The 19653-nt window shown below is 48.0% G+C and overlaps 1 protein-coding gene across 5 annotated transcripts in view; it reads right to left on the minus strand.

Annotated features, from left to right (window-relative positions):
* The window catches only part of PRKCB (protein kinase C beta), a 272295-nt gene that overhangs the window by 122868 nt on the left and 129774 nt on the right, over positions 1-19653 (minus strand). For all 5 annotated transcript variants that reach the window (XR_004372151.2, XR_012656472.1, XM_032769125.2 and 2 more), the window contains one exon: positions 2151-2262. Coding sequence is in view for 3 of the 5 variants with exons in the window: in XM_032769125.2 (XP_032625016.1) it covers positions 2151-2262 (112 nt within the window). In the remaining 2 variants the exon portion in view is untranslated. The remainder of the gene's footprint in view (positions 1-2150; positions 2263-19653) is intronic.

Consider the following 19653-nt stretch of genomic DNA (forward strand, 5'->3'; position numbering starts at 1 on the left):
ATCTGGTACAAATACTGACACAGGCCCCAGTTCTGCCTACGGACCTTTGGAGCTGCGTGGAGTCCCGCTGGGTAGCTTCAGCAGGACTCTGCATGTGCGCAGTGATCCACCGGCATGCCCCTCCTTGCAGGATCAAGGCCAGAAACATCGTAGTGCTTTTTGTGCCAGTTTTTACCACCATGTTGGAACTTTTATCCGCTGATTGGATTACTTCTCCCACAATGCCCAGATTGCAATACTTCTCATTAGGCTGAATTTGTCGGTGGTCAACAGGAAGGGAGAGACGTGCACGTGTGCGGAATTTGTGCAAAAAAGTTATGTCTTCTTGGTGACATTTTAGAAGTGCTAATTGATTAGCAGTGTCTGCACCAATTAGTAAATTTCTATATTGATGGGAAACGTGGCACAAGATCAATATTGGCATGTGCAGGCCCCTGGCGGCTGGACAGGTTTCCCATTGAAGCAGATGTTTGGTATTCATCACCAGTGCTATTAGTTACTGCATAACCCCATTGTAACAGAAATGCCATTTACTTAATTAGCATTTGAGCAATGAAAAGATCTGTCATTCTTCCCTGCTGAATTCCACCAGCCGTTGTACTGACACCTACATGAGCAGAGAAAATGCTTTCTAGAAGGGGCTGTTGAAATTGCATAAATCATAGGGCATTTTGTCACCTCCACGGGATAGCCGCAGGGTGGCACTAAAAGCCAGCACAGAAGGAAGTCAGTCTCTGAATACATGGTTTGGAATCATCTCAGGTTTTCCCTCTGGCTCCCCCTGCACCCATAAAAGCACATGTCCCCACAGTTCTTCAATGGACGATCGACATGATTCCTCCACTGTAGGGATCAGAGTCAGGCAGGAACTCAGTCTCTTTGGCTCATTAAGTGTTCAGCCTTCACTGAGGCAGAAAAGGGGAGTGATTAGTGGCCAAAGATCCCTGTCCCACTCAGAAATCATACAGCCTCACAGCTTGTTTCATGGCGGAGGCTGAACCACCATTAAATGATCTGGGCCTCTGATAACGGCCAGCATGAGCTGGATTTGAACCCATGAGCAAGAGTTGAAAGGCCACCTAGCCCATGACAAAGCCCCTGAGCCACCCAGGTCTGGAAATAATCTTTACCTTGGGGACTGTACACCAGCCTTCCCACAGGTTGGGGAAAAGGAGCAAGGAAGAAAAGAAAATGCTGGAAAAATCTCTCGCCTCCTTTTTAGTGAGCCTATAAAAGGACTGTAAAAGCAGCAAAGAGTCCTGTGGCACCTTATAGACTAACAGACGTTTTGGAGCATGAGCTTTCGTGGGTGAATACCCACTTCATCAGATGCATCTGTTACGTCTGTTAGTCTGTAAGATGCCACAGGATTCTCTGCTGCTTTTACAGATCCAGACTAATACGGCTACCCCTCTGATACTTTAAAAGGACTGGCCAATAAGGCTGGACCACCAAGAGAGACTTAGGCCATGTATCTTTTCTGGTCCCAACCAGGGATCTCCGCTGCTCTTCACCTTCCAGAGCCCTGGGTCATTCCGACCCCCTCTCCATCCCAGCAGTGAGGTGTGACCACTGGGTGGTACCTGGGTGACACTCTGTGAGCATGATCATCAGGGGCAGGGCAGAAGTTTCAGTCTTGCTGGTGGCCTGCATATCCTGGATTTCTGCTCTCTGACCAGGACTTGGGAAAAGCTCCCACCCCTGCGCACGTCAGAGGTTACTTCCCATTTTAAGACTTCTGAATAGTCAGATGGGGAAAGGGGAAGGTGGAATTTAACTCCAGTGACTCTGACTGGGACTGTGTAAGAGTCCCTGATTAATAGTCCCCTTTCTGCTGTGCCCTCTGTGCATCCACCTAGCCCTAGCCCAAGCTCTCGGAGGCAGGGGCTGCCCCCTCCCCAGCAAGCATCATAGAACACACATAGTAACTCATGTCTACTACAATGTGCCCTAATACACCGTAGTCCTGCTTGGAGCATTGAGACAGGTTGAGACATGAAGTGCAATCCCAGCCCCACTGAAGTCAATGGAAGTTTTGCCCTTAGACTTCAATGTGGTCAGGAGTTCTTCCCTGGCATGTGCCCCAGACCACCAGAGATTTGCCCTGCTCCTTTATATCAGCTGCAGTCATAACACAGAGCTTCACTTACTGTCGCATTTCATCCCTTGGTGAATGAGTCCATAGAGTAATGAGCCACAGTGGTCACAGAAGGTGGGACTGGAGTACGTGTGGATTTTAAATTTGTGCTTGCTCCTTGGATCCTAAAAGGGAAAGAAGAGAGAGAGGGAGAGAGAGAGAGAGACTAAGACAGATCATGGACTTAAACCAAATATCAGCACATAGCCCCCACCCTCGGCATTTCACGTGTCACCTGGCTTCTGCAGAGACAAGGCTTCTAGGCCACATCCAACTCCCATCGATTTCAGTGGGAGCTGGATCAGGTCCATAAAGATCCAGTCACATTTCTTTAAAAGCAACAAATTAACTTATTTGATGTATTAGGTCTTAACCTGGAAGCCCAGTGGGTGAAATTCACCCCTGGGCAGAGAGCCAGCAGAAAGCCTGTTCTACTGGATACAGGTTCGTACCCTGCACTCACTAGGCCTAGTGAACTATTAGTGGCAAGGTGGCAAAAGATATTCCCGATCTCCCTCCATGTTCAGACCACACAATAAACACCCTTATGCTCGGAAGCCAACCAGCAACCTGTCTACTCGTAGGGAATCAAGTAACTCAGAAGAAGAAACAAATCCTATTTTTTCTAGTGATTTGAGGTTTTTAAGCCAACTATCTGCTTTCCCAGCACCCAAACTAAGAGACTCCCATTTACTCTGGGCACCAGTGCTGGAAGAGATCTTCCATCTAGCAGAGGCAGGCAGAGCTTGAACCAACAGCTGGAAATTCCAGCCAGACAAATTCCAGCTAGAAATAAGGCACAAATTGTTGCAGGGAGGGCAATTAACCCTGCAAACAAACTGCCAAGGGAAGTGGTGGATTCTCCATCTCTTGCTGGCTTCAGATCCAGGCTGTTTGCCTTCCTGGAAATTACGCGTCAGCCAAACACAAATTATTGCACTCAGTACATGGGGACATTCTTTGGCTCGTATCATACAGTAGGTCAAACTAAGCAATCTAACAGTCCTTTCTGACCTTAAGCCTCATGCGCTCTGTGAACCTAAGATACTGTGATTACTGAAAGCAGTTGGGATGCTGCTGCAGGAGGTTCTGACTGTGTTGGACAGTAATACTCTTATGAAGTACAGCAGCCCAGTCAGAAGACACAGTAGTGTCCAGTGTAAATCATAATTAGCACTCATTGTTCCATTTTGCGGAGGCTTCTGACATTTCCATGTTTGGTTTTGTTCCAATTTGGAATGAAATCCAAAATCTTTTGAGATTCTCACCAACTGGGGAATAGAGCCCAGTCTCCGGGGCAGTCTGCCAGGTAGGCTCCCCAAATCTGGGATGGCAGGGGCACCCAGCTCTAGGGCCGCCCTGCAGCTGAACTACCAAGGAGCCAGGTTCGTGAGGTAGCAGAAACCAGGCAGGGTTTTGTCATGGCCCTGCCTGGGTTCCCCTGCAGCTTCACCAAAATAGAACCAACCCTGCAAAATGTTTCAATTTCAACAAAAAAGTCAGAAAATCCCAACAACAAAATATGTTTTGCTGGAATTTTTCCAACCAGCTTGAGTCATCACACATAATATTGCCCATTGCCAGTCTTTGCCTCCATTGGGGTGAGGAATCGGGTACAATCCAGTCATAGTTGTGCCTTGTTTTCTCACTGTATCCATTACCCCTTTCCCTACCAGTGTTACTGCTGCGTGGGGGAACCTATATGATTACAGAGGTTGACAAGAACAAAAATAGAACAGTGGCAAATGGAAAACAAAAAGCAAGCGCTGGCAGCACATAGGGTTTTTTTCTGCAGCAGCATCCTGTGTAATTGAAGCCTGATTAACCAGCCCACTTTGTAAGTTTTATTTAGCTGCAATTCGTCCTGGAGAAGTGTCACTCAATAGCCATTTATAAACTCTGGCTTTAAATTTTATTACGGTGAGAGCGAGAGCCTCACACACCATTTTGATAGCCAAAGCTCAGGGTACCCCACGGAGTTAAAATTCTCAGAAATCCTAATTAGATCCTATGTCAAATCTTGCTGGGAACTACATCTGCCTCCTAGACTCCCTGTTGAGGCAAAGGGAGGATGTAGCTACCCCAAAGGGGTATAATTTTCCCACCACTGGGAACTTTGTAGGGAATCCTGGAGAGGAGCCCAGCCCCTTCTCCTGCATCAACTCAACTGCAGACAACTCTGGGGTTGGGCAGGACAAAGACAGAACCATACCCTACATCCCGTTCTTCTGTTTCTTTTCTCTGTCTGTTACGTTGGATAGCATCATACAGAGCTCCTAGGTCCTTCCTCCCCAGCTGGGAGCCTATAGCGTTTTATAGTGTAAAGAGAATTCTCCATCAGTGGCATCCCCCTTTCTATAGGCTTTAACAGGGGGGTTGCATTACTCTTTCCTGTAGAGTTGTTTCCAGAGCTGGAGGCTTCACTGCATCACACTGAGATGCACTTCATGACCAGTGCTCCTTGCTTGTCCAATGTGTTGAGTTTGCTCGGAAGCATTTCCCTGCTTCCCTCCAAGGAAGACTAGGGGGAGGGGACATGGGGTCTACAACTGGCAAATCCCAGTCAAAAGGTCATCAGTTGCCTTCCTGACACTGCTGCATGCTGCCCTAAACTCCCAGCTCTGATCAGAAAAGGAAGCATGCACGGGTCACTAAGCTAGTGACACCTCCGGTTTCACTTTTGAGAAAACGAGCTGCTCCTGTTTGCTTTTAGCGGTCTGCAGCATTCTCCCCCAGTCTCATGCACACTGCTTAAGCCTTTACAAGCAACTCCCAGCAAGCATTTCTTACTGGCTTAGCTTGGAGCGGAGCAGGAAAATATTTGCTACTAGATTGGGCTGCTCATCTTGGCCTTCCTCGCCCCCAAATGAACTCACGGAAGGAATGTGTGGTACCAGTACCCTCAGGGAGGCTTGAGATCATGTTGGTGAGATTCCCTGGCAGAGGGAGCCCATCCAAGGCCTGGCCTGAGTGGGGCCTGGACACATGGCAGCCGTGCTGTCGCTGGGAGAAGAGAGACAGGCCAGGAGGACCAGCAACATGTAGCAGGGACAGTGCAAGTCCCCGAGCCTTCTGCTTGTACCTGGGACTAGCTGGGTGACTCAGGGTCTGGGACATGCTGAGCAGCCACCAGCAACATGAATACACACCCTCTGCCCACCTCAGTGCTGTCTGCATCTGTAACGATGTCTAATACTGGGCAGCCACCCCCAGTGATCAACAGTGGGGAGCATTGGAAGAGCTGAATTTGGAGTCTCCTGGGTACATAAGGAGGAGATCTCAGCAGGGTTCTTCAGGAGGGGTCCTCCAGGTTGGAAGCGACACCCCACTCTGGTCCAAAACAACCCAAATACTGTTAACATTTAGAGGCATGTTCCCAGACCTAGTTCCTGGACTTTTGGGGCTGGGCCTCAACAAGGACTGGCATTCCTGGAAAGACAGAGCTGATGTAATTATTGGTTAATTGTTTGCTGGCTTGGGAGTGAGCTGCTCTTGGCTCAGTCTTTTGAGCTGGGCAAGGTGTCCTGAAACAGAGAGCCATCCCTTTTCTGTAAATTGTAACTTAAAATAAACATATAAAAGAGAAAGCATGGAGTTGAGAATCACCTACCTGGCTCAGCTAAGCATGGCTGTCAACACACTACAATCATAGAATATCAGGGTTAGAAGGGACCACAGGAGGTCATCTAGTCCAACCCCCTGCTCAAAACAGGACTAATCCCAACTAAATCATCCAGCCAGGGCTTGCCACAGCGGGCCTTAAAAACCTCTAAGGAAGGAGATTCCACCACCTTCCTAGGAACCCATTCCCAGTGCTCGCCATCCTCCTAGTGAAAAAGTTTTTCTATACCCAATCTAAACGCTCCCCATTGCAACTGAGACCTTGCTCCTTGTTGTGTCACCATGTACACCAGAAGTCTAGATCCATCCTTTGGAACCCCTTCAGTAGTGAACGCAGCTATAAATCCCCCTCATCTTTTCTGCAGACTAAACAATCCCAGTTCACTCAGCCTCCTCATAAGTCATGTGCTCCAGCACCCTCATCATTTTGTTTGCCTCCGCTAGGTTTTCCAATTTTTCCCCATCTTCCTTGTAGTGTGGGGCCCAAAACTGGACACAGTACTCCAGATGAGCGCTCAGCAATGTCGGAATGGAGGGGAATGATCATGACCCTCGATCTGCTGGCAATGCCCCTACTTATACAGCCTAAAATGCCGTTAGCCTTCTTGGCAACGAGGGCACACTGTTGACTCATATCCAGCTTCTCGTCCACTGTAACCCCTAGGTCCTTTTCTGCAGAACTGCTTCCTAGCCATTCAGTCCCTAGTCTGTAACAGCACATACTCCTTAAAATTAATTTAAATTCATTTAGAGATGGGCAATAATTGAACTGCACTTAATTCAGTCTGCTTAAGTGCAAGATACTGAATGTCTGCTTCAGCAGATTTAATTGCACGTGAAAACTGAAGAGGTCTCATACATCCCCTAAAAAAACGTATTTTAGATTTAGAACAAAAAAAAAGACACTTCCTTTTAATAGTTAGGCTTGTCATCTGGATAATAGGAAGCCTGGGAGGATGAGGGTTAACAACAATTAACCTGTCTCCTGGAAACCTCCGTACACCAGGAAAGCTAGTTCATTAAGCAATTCTGTACTTCTGAAAAGTTCCTGCAGTCCCAGGAGAGGCAATGAGACATCGTAGAGATTTCAGAGAAAACTCAAACTCTGGTTTTCGCACAAAAGAGGGAAAGCAGAAACTTTCAGACTTGTGAAAACTTAGTGATTGGTTTTGTTTAACTTTCCAATCTAGTTGGCAGCTCCTTCACGATGTGTGTGTTCAAGTCTCTCTCGCTCTCTGGGGCTCACCAAGTCACTACTGGTGCTGCCATGTAGCAGCCATGCTGCACCTACAGCATTACTTAGCCAATCGGAGAATGCCGCATGCCCCCGAGTCAGAATTCACAGCGGCGCTGCTGGACGAAAGAAGAGGAGGAAACAGGCTACGAAGAAGCAAAGGCTACCTCCAAGAGTAATTAGGTGAAATTATGTGGTCTGCATTGTACAGGTCAGACCAGTTGGTCCCTTCTTGCCATAAAGTCTATGAATACGAATGAGTAAACACAATCCAGCCATTTCTCACCACAATGGTGAGAAGAAAAAAGAACACCCTGAAAAATCCATTTACTCTGTAAGGAAGCTCATGGATTTAGTCGGATACTAAACTTTCCCCTGCATGGAAGTCCTTAAAAGTGACCCTGTCAAGGTATGAACCCCCATTCTGAACCTTAGCGTCCAAAAGATGGAGTACCTGCATGAACCCCCCTAAGTTTAATTACTAGCTTAGAAATGGTAGAGCTGCCACCACCCAAAAATATAGTGTTTTGGGGCACTTTCTGGCCCCCAAACCCTTCCCTGGGGACCCCAAGACCCAAAGCCCCTTGGGCTCAAAACAAAGGGAAATAAACCATTCCCCTCTTTTCTTCCTCCCAGATCCTCCCTTCCCTGGTTACACTAGGAGATCGCTGTGATTCAACTCCTTGAATCTTAAAACAGAGAGGAAATCCACCTTCCCCTCCTTCTTCACTCCCCCTCCCAGACTCTCCCTGAGAGAGAGATAGTGATACTAACAGAGAGAGAAATCAGGTTTTTCCTCCCCACCCTTCTCTCCTTTTTCCCACCAATTCTCTGGTGAGTGCAGACTCCCTCCCCTTGGGTCTCACACAAGAATAAAAAACAATCAGGTTCTTAAAAAGGAAAACTTTTATTAAAAGAAAGAAAAAAGTAAAAATTGTCTCTGTAAAATCAAGATGGAAAATGTTACAGGGTCTTTCAGCTTATAGACACTACAGTGAATCCTCCCCCCAGCACAAATACAAGTTGCAGCAAACAGAGATACAATCCTTTCAGCAAAATACACATTTGCAAAATAAGAAAACAATCAAAAGACTGAACTGCCTTTCTAACTGGTACTTACTAAATTGAACAGAAGAGGCTGTTTCAGAAACTTGGAGATATCTGCTTATGTCTGGTCCCTCTCAGAACCCAGAGAGAACAAGAAAAAACCCAGAAAGCACAAACAAAAGCTTCCCTCCACCCAGATTTGAAAGTATCTTGTCTCCTGATTGGTCCTCTGGTCAGGTGTTCCAGGTTTACTGCTAGTTAACCCTTTACAGGAAAAAAGAGACATTAGCCCTCAACCATCTGTTTATGACAGACCCGTATTTGATTTTTCTAATCTCAGCTCTATTTGTGTGGAAGCTGAAAATAATCACTATAATCAGCTTTGGCCTGCACAAGGAGGATCTCTTTATTTCTGGTTCATCCCAATTCCAATGTACCCGTGTTGGCACCATGCAGGGACTGATTCAGACAGCTGTCTATATCTGGCTGATGGGTCAGCACCAGGGAATCTGGATGTCAATCTCAGCGATGGAACGCAGACAGCTGACAACAACAGGATCAAGTTCTCCAACCGAAGAACCTGAAATCTATCATTTACTGAGCGCCGGCAGCGTGGGGGGATTCAGCGTCTCAGGAGCCATGGGCCCTGCTCTTCATTGTCCGTGTTCAGTACAGAAAGCTCAGACACAGATTGTTCCACCAGAACGAACTGCAGGGAGAGCAGGAGTCTTGCAGAGGTTATTTCCAAGAGGCTTGCTGGAAGAGTATGATCCGAGGGGCAGAAGGAAACTCGCTGTGCATGCTGCACTGGAAGAGCCAGATCAACAAAGTACAATTGCTACTGAAGGGAATACTCACATGCTAGGAGATGTCACACCCCCACCCTCCCTCCATATAACACACACGCCCCTCACAGACAACAGCAGGGATGTGGGCTACTCCCGCCTTATTCTGATGAGCTTGCCCTCAAGCATTCAGCCCTTGCTTTGGTATAGACGCTGGAGAGAGTCATTGCCAGGTTGCTTTACACAGTTGTGCTGGGATTAGATTGGCTCCCGTGACTCTGTCAGAAAAGACAAGACACTTGAGAAGATTAAAAACTACCGTGAACCTCCCTGAGGAAAGGAGGCCTCTTCTAGACCAGCCAGCAGAACACAATGGGTACACACAGCACACCTCATCCACAGAGAATCACCGACACAGACTAAAGCCCTGAGCAGGGGTAGCCTGGGACACAGATACTAAGACCCAGGGGCAGAGGACAGCACATTGACATTTAATAGAGTCGGCTTCCCCCACCCCCAGCACTGACACCACTCTCCTTTTGAAACCTGAAAATAGGCAGTGCTTTCCCAATCCCCGTCTTTCCCACAGGAACAGCAGCCGCCTGCAGTGACCAGAATCCCTGGCCAGAGCTGGATGGCGACAGTATCTAGATGGGGAACAGACCAAAGGGATGCCACCTCCTTTGTACTACAGTAACCTCCAAAGGCCCCTACTTGATGTGGCCCTTGGGCGGGCACTGCAGCACTCAGCACAGACGAAGACAGAGTGTTACCCACTTCCCCAGAGAAGCCCACTGGTGAGTGCTCTGTTGGGCTCCCGCCCTGGGGCGGGGTGAGAGATGGCCGTTCTCCCACTTGGCCCTGCTGGGTTTCCCTGACATGACAGCAGCATGTGCCGAGGCCTCTGCAAAGCTCGATGAGGTGGTTTCATCGGGTGGGCTGCTGCAGTTCACAGGACAGCTCATTTATTCCACTCAGGATCTTATATGGCCCTGGTACCACGACACTCTAGTGCATTAAGTGATATGATTGACACCTGGAGTTCTTTCCTTTCGTGGTCTCTCTTCCCCTCTCCAAGGAGAAGTTGTATCTAGGGCGATCATTCCTATTTTTGAAAAGTTACATATTCTGTGGCCCCTGTGCTCTGGGTGTATATTAGCAGGTTGGAGCAGTGTGCCTGGCATGTGGAGGGGAAGGTGGGAGGTGTGGGATGGACCTTACCACCTGAGGGAGTCCACTTCCCTGGCCCCAGGGCAGCTCTCTCTCCTGCAGAGACGAGCTTCCCCTTGCAGTGAGCAGCTCCCCTGGGTTGGAAGAGTGGAGTTGTCCTGGGTCCTCGTCCCAGAGGCGGAGGCAGTCTGAGGCATCCTCACCCAAACTGGTGCATAAGGACCAAGACCTTGACTTGATGTTCTACTAGAAACCAGTATATAGAGCAAAGAGTGGTGTGATGTGCTCATGGCGGCCCATGTTGGCAAAGAGATGAGCTGCAGCATTCTATACTAGTCAGAGCAGAGGACGGACTGCTTCATGCCTAGGTATATTCCACTGCCCAAGGGGAGATGACAGGGGCATTAATATCCCAGGCCAGTTCATCATTCTCCAGGATGGGACGGAGTCTCCCAGCCAACCGGAGATGGCGGAAAGCATTACTTGCACCTGCTGCAATGCAAGAGCTCCATGCCAGTGAGAAATTCAGGCATCTTCTGAACTACGGACTGAATTGACCAGTTGTGGGCGTTTCCCTCTGCCACCTACATCACCTCCACCTTGTTTAGGTTCACCTTCAACCAGCTGCTCTTCTTCCATGAGCTGATGTCATCTGAACACTGGTCCAGCTGAGGGACAGTGGTTTGGTCATATATTGTTAAGGACGGGTAGAGCCGTGTCTCTCATCTGCATATTGCAATACTAGAGTCTGTGTCATCTTACAGCTCTAGTGGCTGCAGGTAGATGTTGAGAAGGACTGGAGACAAAATGATTCTTGTGGGACTCCCCAAATCAGGAGGCTAGTTGTAGAAGTGCAGCTCCTCACCCCTACTCTTTGGGTGCCTCCCTCCAGGAAAGGCTCCAGCCATTTCAATGTGTTCCCCAACTTACCTGTGGAACTAAGCTGTCATGGGGGGTGGGGTGGCAAGGTGATTAGTAGGCAGTGCAGAAACAGTGTCTCTGGACAGATGGCTGTGTCCTATGCTCTGTAGACCAAAGCCCTAACTGTTTCATGGAGGGCGACCCCCCACCTCCATTACCCTGCTCAAGGTAATGACATGAAGGGAAACTGATGGCAAACAGAATTGCTGTCGCCTTCCCCAGGAGCAGCTCACTGAGGGGGATGATATCATCACACAGGGACAGATTGGAAGCAGAAGTGCTGGAGAGCAGAACCTAAACCAGTTTCTTAAAGCGTCTATAATTCAATTCACTCTTGCAGTCAGCAGAGTTCCACTGGTGTAAACCAGCACAATTCTCGGAGAATCAGCCCCGGCACTCTACCCACCTTTTCCATTTCTAGACGATTAGGGTCAGTTACGCTATATATTCAGGTGGGTCATCTTCAAACAGGTTATTTTGAAGGCTTCTATCTTCAGGTCTGAATCAAAGAAGAGCCTAGTTGGGGTAGGGGTAAGGTATTGCAAACTTGCTAAGCCATTTGCACCTAATACAACATGGCAGAGTCCTCAGTGGAGGAAGTTACTATCGATCAATTTAACACTACTCAGAGTTGGCCTGGGAGTTTTCCTGGCCCTGGTTTGAGAGACAGGAGAGTATGTGTATAACACATCACCCTCGCAGTAATTTCAGAGAAGCGATGGATGTCTGCTTTGCTGAATCTCTCCCCTTACTTCCTGGATGCCCTACTGCACATCTGATTTTCACTTGCCCCAGAAAATGGAGGGGAAAAATTGTACCCAAACAAACGAAAAAACATCCTTCTGGCATGATCAAATCCCCCTCATCCATGAAAGCCCTAACTCTCTAGGCCAGAAAAACAAACAGGGTCTGGAAGAGAGTCAGAAATGGAGGATTTGCCATATTTATTCAGCTGAACTACCCTGGCTTTATCAATGCAAGGAAATCATTTCTCTTGGCTATCTCGTGACATTTAAAAATCTCAAGCTGCAATCGCCAGCGTCATTTACATGGCTTCACTCCCAGTTCTGTTTCTACATTCTCAAAAAGGAAAGGAAATCCTACCTGAGGGCTAGGCTCCTCTCTGCAGGGGACAGGTACCCTGTCACAGCAGCTGTGGCAGGGAACGAGCACCTCTTGCCACAGAGGGAGAAGAGGTTTTCCTCTATTCTGAGGTGACAGCGCTATTGGCAGCAAAGAACATCTGGTGGGCCCCCTCCTTGTCACAGCTTCTTTCCCCACTAGCATTTAGCCTGATTAGGTCTGATGCCACCCACTATAGTTTTTTATGTCTCCAATGTTACGCTCTTTATCTCCTTGGCAGCAGGGGAGCAGAGGGGAGGCTGTGAGCAATGCCTGCCTGTCACTGAAGTTCAATGTAGCATACAGATAAGCAAGGATTGCTGTGCTTTCCTTAGCTGCATCTTCGGCTTAATCGCCTAAGTAACAGAATAATTCACAGAAGGCAAACTCTCCCTCCAGGTTATTTCTGAATGAGAGAGCATAAATGCCCCACACCAATTTTCCTAGGACTTGTTCTGCTGGAGGTTGGGTAGCACTTGCTTCCTTCTCCAGCCAAAGAGCAGGAGCATCACCGAACACGTCCAAGGAGTGTCACTTTCCTTCCCCTACATCCAGACCCACATCCCTCAGCTCAGACCCTTGGACCATCATTAGGAATAGGAGCACGGAAACAATTCTGCTGATGCACCTACTGGGAAATAGAAAGACCATAGCAAACTGACAGAGCTCATAGAAGGGCAGGGAAACAGCAGAATGTTTCCCTGTCAAATCCTGGCCTATGGAGGCTGATACCACTTTGGGACCACATGTGAGAAACAGCCATTTCTCTCTGAATTCCACATTCCTTCCTGGAGACAGATAGATCTGCTCAGGCAAACAAAAGCTTCAGTCATTCATAAAAAAAACAACTATACAGAACTGGATGGCTTTCAATTAGCTCACAAATGAAGCTGAATTCCTGCTGGAGGAGGAATTTATGGTGGGAAAAGTGATGGCATTTCAGTGATAAAACTGCAGATGGCACAAACTGCAAAAGGAACAGCACTTAATGCAACTGAAAACCCACAGCAGGAACACAAGGTGCATTTACACACACACAGTGGGAGCAATAGCAGGGAAAGCTGCCCCACGCTGCTCCACGAATGTGACCCCAAACCTGGCAGAGAAGGACCCACCCTGGGGGAAGGAAAATTTGCCTCCATGGTACATTCAGTCCTTGGCCTGTGCTAAGCATCCCAGAGGAATGTGTTGCGGTGATGGTTTGTGTGTTGACATCGGCCTCGCAGAAGCTAGATTCTCATTGTCAACTCATTTCATTCCAGCCAGCCAACAGGTGACACTCTCTAGTAATCACCAGATTAGAATGGCGACTAACTCCGTATCTCACTACACGTCAGTCGCTCCTTAGTGCCCGCTGCTCACAATGACTAAACTACCAACCTCTTCTACTGCGTTTAGGTGAGTGTGCAGCATCCACCACAACCAAAACCAATTTACACAGAGCTGGGTGACAAAGTTTCCAGCTGAAACCCTTCTTGCTGGAAAATGCAGAGTCAGCAATACCAAGCCATGCATGGAACTCATTTTGGGCTCCCCAAATTGTGTCGAAAAAAGTTCTGCAGAAGCTGAAACATTTCATTTCAATGCTTTCAAAATGAAACATTGCCATGTTTGGAGCGCTGCTTTACCACGTTATATCTGAATTTGTGTTACATCAGGTCGCGTTATATCGAGGTAGCGATGTATTTAAGCCTGGGGCGGATACAGGGAATTTGTCTATGTAACTTAGTGGATCCCCAGCTAGCTGCTGCTACAGACCCTGCTTCCAATCCCTGATTCCTGACATTGGCTTTACCTCCCAGCTCCAGTACCTGGTTTCTGACTCAGCTTTGTCTCCTGCTTCTGATTTCTGGTTCCTGGCCTTGGCCTTACCTCCCAGCACCAATGCCTGGCTCCTCACCTCCTGACTCTAGCCCCGGGTTCCCAGCCCCGGAATGACCCACTTCTCCAGCCTCTGATGTGTGCTTGGGCCGCTGAGCCGGCCGCCCACAACCCAGCCCTGACACTATCACTTCAAAGGAAGCCAGAAAGAGCCTCTGCTGATTTTGCACTACATATTTGAAGGGCATCTGAAGTAATCCTCCAAGAGTCTATTTTTGTTGATCAGTCGCTGTTTGACAGATTTAAACTTTGACTAGACCGGTGCGGATAAAAGTGATGGAGACATTTAATCAGGATTGCAAAAGATTTGCCTCATATAAATCAGGAAGAGAAATCTGACCAGCCCGCACATATCCGCACAGTCAGGGAGACTGAAGCAGTGTACTGAGAAGTGAAGGGGCAGGAGATGGGGGGTGGAAATGTGTGCGGGAGGAGAGGGATACAGGAATGTCTGGAGGGACACCTCAGTCTTCCATTTATTTTCCAGACTGCAAGACCCTAGATGTTCTGTAACATCTGCAGTCTGGCCTCCCCAACGGCAATATCAGACTTTCAGAACAACCCTATTTTCATTTCAAGGAAAGGTGCAAGTTCCGACTTGGGAAGGCTCACACTCTTGCTTATTGATCAGATACTTTTCATCTCTACTTGCCAGGATGCTAACGGATACAATCTGATCATGAGCCAGCAGGTGATGACTAGATTCAAAAGCTAAAATGTCTTTTTAGTGAACATTGTGTGTGTCTCTTTCATGGTCACCACTGCCGCCTTATCGACTCAGCGGAGCTCCGTGAGAAAACCTCTGGCCAGAAGCTGTACTGGCTTCACCCGAATCAGCAAAGACCGTAAGTTTCCTCCAGTGAGTGGTAAGATATTTAGATCCAAACATTCCACGTGAAACTGAGGGGCAAGTGCAGGGGCTGTGCTCACCCCTCATGCAAAGACCTGGAGTCTGCACATTGGCAAAGCAGGTTGCAAGTTGGGGGTTTTCCTGGAACTGATCTCTACCCAGGATGGACCAGGTTGCCATGTTCTCCAGTGGACCAAGAGATTGTGTCCCACTCCCACCCCCGAGGGCCTGGAGAAGTGTGATAAGATCTGTATCAGTTACCTCCTTTACTTGGTTCTTCCCTTCAGCACCACACAGATTATCTAGACCTCTTCACATAGGGCAGACCAAGGACACATTCATCCATGCTGCATGGGCTGCCAATCCCCTTAGAGGTGATGTTCAAACTCCTGGGTAATTCATTAGATCCCTAAATCTTCTAGCGCCCAGTAATCTGACAGCCCCTCCATCCACTACAGTCATGGTATCTAAACTGTGGGTGCAGGAATCCTTGGGACAATGGGTCTCCTGGCTAGGTATCCCTGGATTGGGTCTCTTTGGAGGAAGTTTGACTAGGTGCTGTGGTAGCGACATTTTGTTGCCAGTTTTCAGAAATATTTCCTTAGTCTAATTATGCAAATTGAACCACGATGTCATGGCAACAGATGCCTCCTAAGTAAGAGTAATCAAAACTAATGAGATGTGCCCTTAAAGAAAAGGCTGCTCTTTTCAGTAGGGCTGAGACGTGCACCAAGGGGCTGATACCGCAGAGACTTCTAGCATGACTGCCTTTGGGACTTGGATCTTTTAGATCCAGAGCTGCCGTAAATCCGGCCCAATGCAAGCTGGAGTGATCCGAGCTTGGTGGATCTTTAGTCTGACCCAGTATGGCCGCTCTTATGTTCTAAGCTGCAATGTGCATTTCACAATGGCAAACATACTCGTTATACCGGGCGGGGGTGCAAGCAGCCAGATGAGAAGCTGCAATGCGAGACAGCTGGCAATTAGAGGAGCCACACAGAACTACCTGGCAGCATGCCAGCCTCTGCCTCAGAGTTAGTGACAGGGACGAAAAAAAACTTTGAAACATTATGAGTAACGTGACAAGGAGCAACATACCTGAGACCTCAGGCTGGGACAGGAACATGCATTTTGAAACAATAATTTGGAAGTGATTGCACCAGAAATATTGTGCAAGATTGAAATTTGGTGAACACAGGATCATTTTAACACAGTTTATGAGCCAGTTTCTAATCTCAGTCATACAGCTGAAAATCCAGAGTAGCTACTGTTTTAGCCAGATTAGCTGAGTTACTCTGGTCTCAGTCTGGTGCCCTTTATTGGTCCCATCAAATTGCTCTCTGCTATCCACCCTCAAATGCAGTCTGCACAGCAAAGCTAATAGTTTATCAATAAGAATATCTTCAGTTTTCTTACAAGTGAGAGAATGCCAGCCGGGCACCATTAAAAGCTTTAGGGGCCCAGTTCTCAGAAACCAGGACAGGCAAAAATAACGTAATAATTCTGTTTTGGCCCAGGTTACATTTACGTGATCAGGTAACTAAAGAAATAAAAGAATAGATAGAAAAAAAAAACCTCATAATTTGAAACAATAATGACCTATCTGGCTCCCGTGGGACCACTGCATGGAACTGCAAGACAGCATTCCAACAGCGATGGACTGAGCAGAGAGTTCAGGAGATGGTTGATAGAGAAGGAAGCAGCTAGAAGGAATGGCTCGATGAAGGATGAGAGTTCTAATAACTAGGAGCACAAGGGAGGAATTTTAAGAAAGAATATTTAAGCTCAGTCTCAGGAAAAGCTTCCTGACAGTAAGTTGTAGGATATGCAGTAGCTTCCCCAATGGAGTTCACAATGGAAATAAAAGTGGATGGAACAAAAGAGAGTGATCAACAGGGAACAATTCTGCATGGACATAGAAATACAGTGGATAGTCTAATAGGTCTTTCCCATCCGTACGTCCTGCAATGCTATGAACAGAGCCTGGAAGTACTCAGAGATCTTGGCTAAAAACACAGAAGCAATCCTCCTCTAAGAAGTGCCTCTGGGCCTGTGATGGAATTCAAAGCACAGCACTGCAATCTGTAACATTCCAGAACACTGCCCTCAAAGGCCATTAGATGTTTTCAGAACGGCAGGAGAGACTTGTCAAAGTCAGTGACAGTGTAAACAGGAGAATAATTGCTCATCTTTTGCACGGACCATGAACCTCGCACACCGTAAGCCTCATCAAGAGGCTGTTGACTTCCACATTACCAGTAGATGCTTGGAAACAAGGCATTATCTTTTTATCCCATTTAAATTCCTCCTGCAACGAGACCAACCTCTGGAACTGCTTTGGTCACAAAGGACAGGCGCTGCGGCTCTAAGCCGCGGCCTGCTGCAGACAGTAATTAATGCTTCAGCTTAAGCTTTTAATAAGCTGGTGCTGAGAAGCTGTGCTGAAGACCCTGCGAGCCACGCACACAGCTGGCACACACCTACGGCAGCTATTTACATAAGGGACATTTTTAGCATGGTCAAATAGACATTAAAAAAAACATTTCTGAAGCAGCAGCAGCCGGAAAGGAGCTCCTGCCAGGAGCTTCAGAGGGTGAATACTGTAAATTAAAAAATGAGCCGCTGCAGCTGATAAAAAGATTGAGCTTCATATGGCGTCTTTAGGCAGGATCAGAGGCCTCTGACTAGCAGCAGGGCCTGCTCAGAATGAGGGGAGACACTCAGCATAAGTCTGAGCTGACACACTAACAGGGTGACCAGACAGCAAATGTGACCAAATCGGGACAGAGTGCGGGAGGAGGGGGTAATAGGAGCCTATATAAGAAAAAGACCCAAAAATTGGGACTGTCCCTATAAAATCAGGACATCTGGTCACCCTAGACACTGAAGAGAGGTGTTATTTTACCAGTCCCAAGCCTGATCTGCCTCCGCAGAGCCCTAGGTCTGCATGGAGTCCCACTTCCAACCCGTGAAGTTTTATGAAGAGTCTTGCCATAGCTCGTGTTTTTTTTGTAAAGTCCTTGCTCCTGGAATCCTGTTATTTCATAAGAATCTTGGATTTCATTTTTAAAGTGCTAGCCTCAGCACTGCAGAGGAAAGTTTGAAAATATGCCCGTGGGGCACCCTGCTGGTTCAGAAACCAGAACCTCAGATTTAAAAAAGTCTCAAGATTTTTATGCCTCTCTCATTATTTTGGGGGCCTGACTCACCATGTATGGAACACTTGGGGCTGGTGATGCAGAGCTCTGCATGGGTATGAAGGCCTGCTGCCGGAACACGACGGTAGGACTGGGGCCTCAAACTTAGCTGCATGAGCAGATCTAGGTCAGAAGCTCGACTGTGGCTCTAAAGCTCAGTCATCAGGTGACTCAGTAGAACCGGAGCAGCAGGGAAGGTTCCTAGGAGGATTCCGGCTGGGCCTGGATCTCTGCCACATGCGCTTGGTCTCCTCGCCCACCCCCAGCTCTACAGCCTGGGAGAGAAGGTTGGCAATGGCTCCTTTGGGGGAATTCTAGCATCAGGGATGGACTTGAACAGTGTCTGTTCTCCTCACCACCACAGTGTCAGGCTTGAGTGGACGCAGGGGAGGAGAAGGGGACGGACGTCCTTGCAGCTCACACTCCCCTAGGCAGGGATAGCCCAACAACCTGGTCCCTGAAGAGGTCACGCAGAAACCAGCCGCACACAGGCAGAAGGCATCAGGTCCCCATTGCCCACAGTTAGATGTTTTCCTTCGTACCTTCTTTAGCGACAAGGCACTCGCTCCCCACTCTTCCCCCCGCCCCCAATATATACAATCGACTCTGGTTCTGCTCGACAGGAACACTCACTGCGACTGGACCCACAAGAGCTCCAGGATGGCTGGTTACAACTCCTTAGGTCCCAAGCCCACACTACTGCAACCAATGGGAGTTATGCCATTTTCTTCAGTAGGGTCAGGGACAGACAGCACCAATTAACCTTACAAGTATCTCAAACCTCCCTTAGGGCTTGTGTCCTTGGAAGAGGAACACAAACAAGTTCCCTTCGTGATGAGAAGGCCTTGCTTATAGAAGCCCAGATCCATCCAAGGAGACTGTAGGCTCCATGACTCAGTACATACACAATAGGCACTGGCTTTCACACTACCCTCTCTGCAAGATCATTAGCCCTGATCAACCAAAAAAGGAGCAGTTGGCTTTCGAAGCCAGATTCAGCTGTTCAATTCTATTCCCCTGCTCCTGTATATTATCAAACTGAAATATACCTGTCAGGATTTACCCCGAGGACAGGGTGTTGGAACAGTTCTAGTCTGACAGTGAATCCATAATTGGGTAGAGCTTGTTACTCACATGCTCTCCTTTCAAAAAGGATGACTCCCTGGCTGTAAAAGTCTCATTTATTTATAAGTCACTTAAATATACATTGTGAATCTTCCTCCTCATCTGAGGGCTAGACGTTGGCATCCTGTAATGATGATTCTTCTTTATTGGTTATTGTATTTACATCGCCGGATTCTGTGCCGAGTTGGATGCGTCATTGGCTAGATTTACACAAATCAGTACCTTAAAATGTGATAGTAAAAGGGGAGGGGAGGGGAGGAGGTCGCTCCAGCCAACAGCCCCACACTGCTCAAAAACCACATTTCAAAGATGATTGGTTGCATTATGGAATGAAAATGGCCCATCTTTGGGGTGAGGATCTTCTCCACTGTATTTAATACCCTCTCCCAACCATTCACACAGCCACAGGAGGTTTGGCTGGGCACCCTACAGCAGGGCTGCCCAGAGGATTCAAGGGCCCTGGGGTCTTCAGCAGTGGGGGCCCCCTGCTTCAGCAGTAATTCAGCGGCAGGGGTGCCTTCCACTCCGGGACCCACCACTGAAGTGCCCTGAAGACCTGTAGT

The sequence above is a fragment of the Chelonoidis abingdonii genome, chromosome 9 (assembly GCF_003597395.2).
Source record: "Chelonoidis abingdonii isolate Lonesome George chromosome 9, CheloAbing_2.0, whole genome shotgun sequence".
Classification (NCBI taxonomy): domain Eukaryota; kingdom Metazoa; phylum Chordata; order Testudines; family Testudinidae; genus Chelonoidis; species Chelonoidis abingdonii.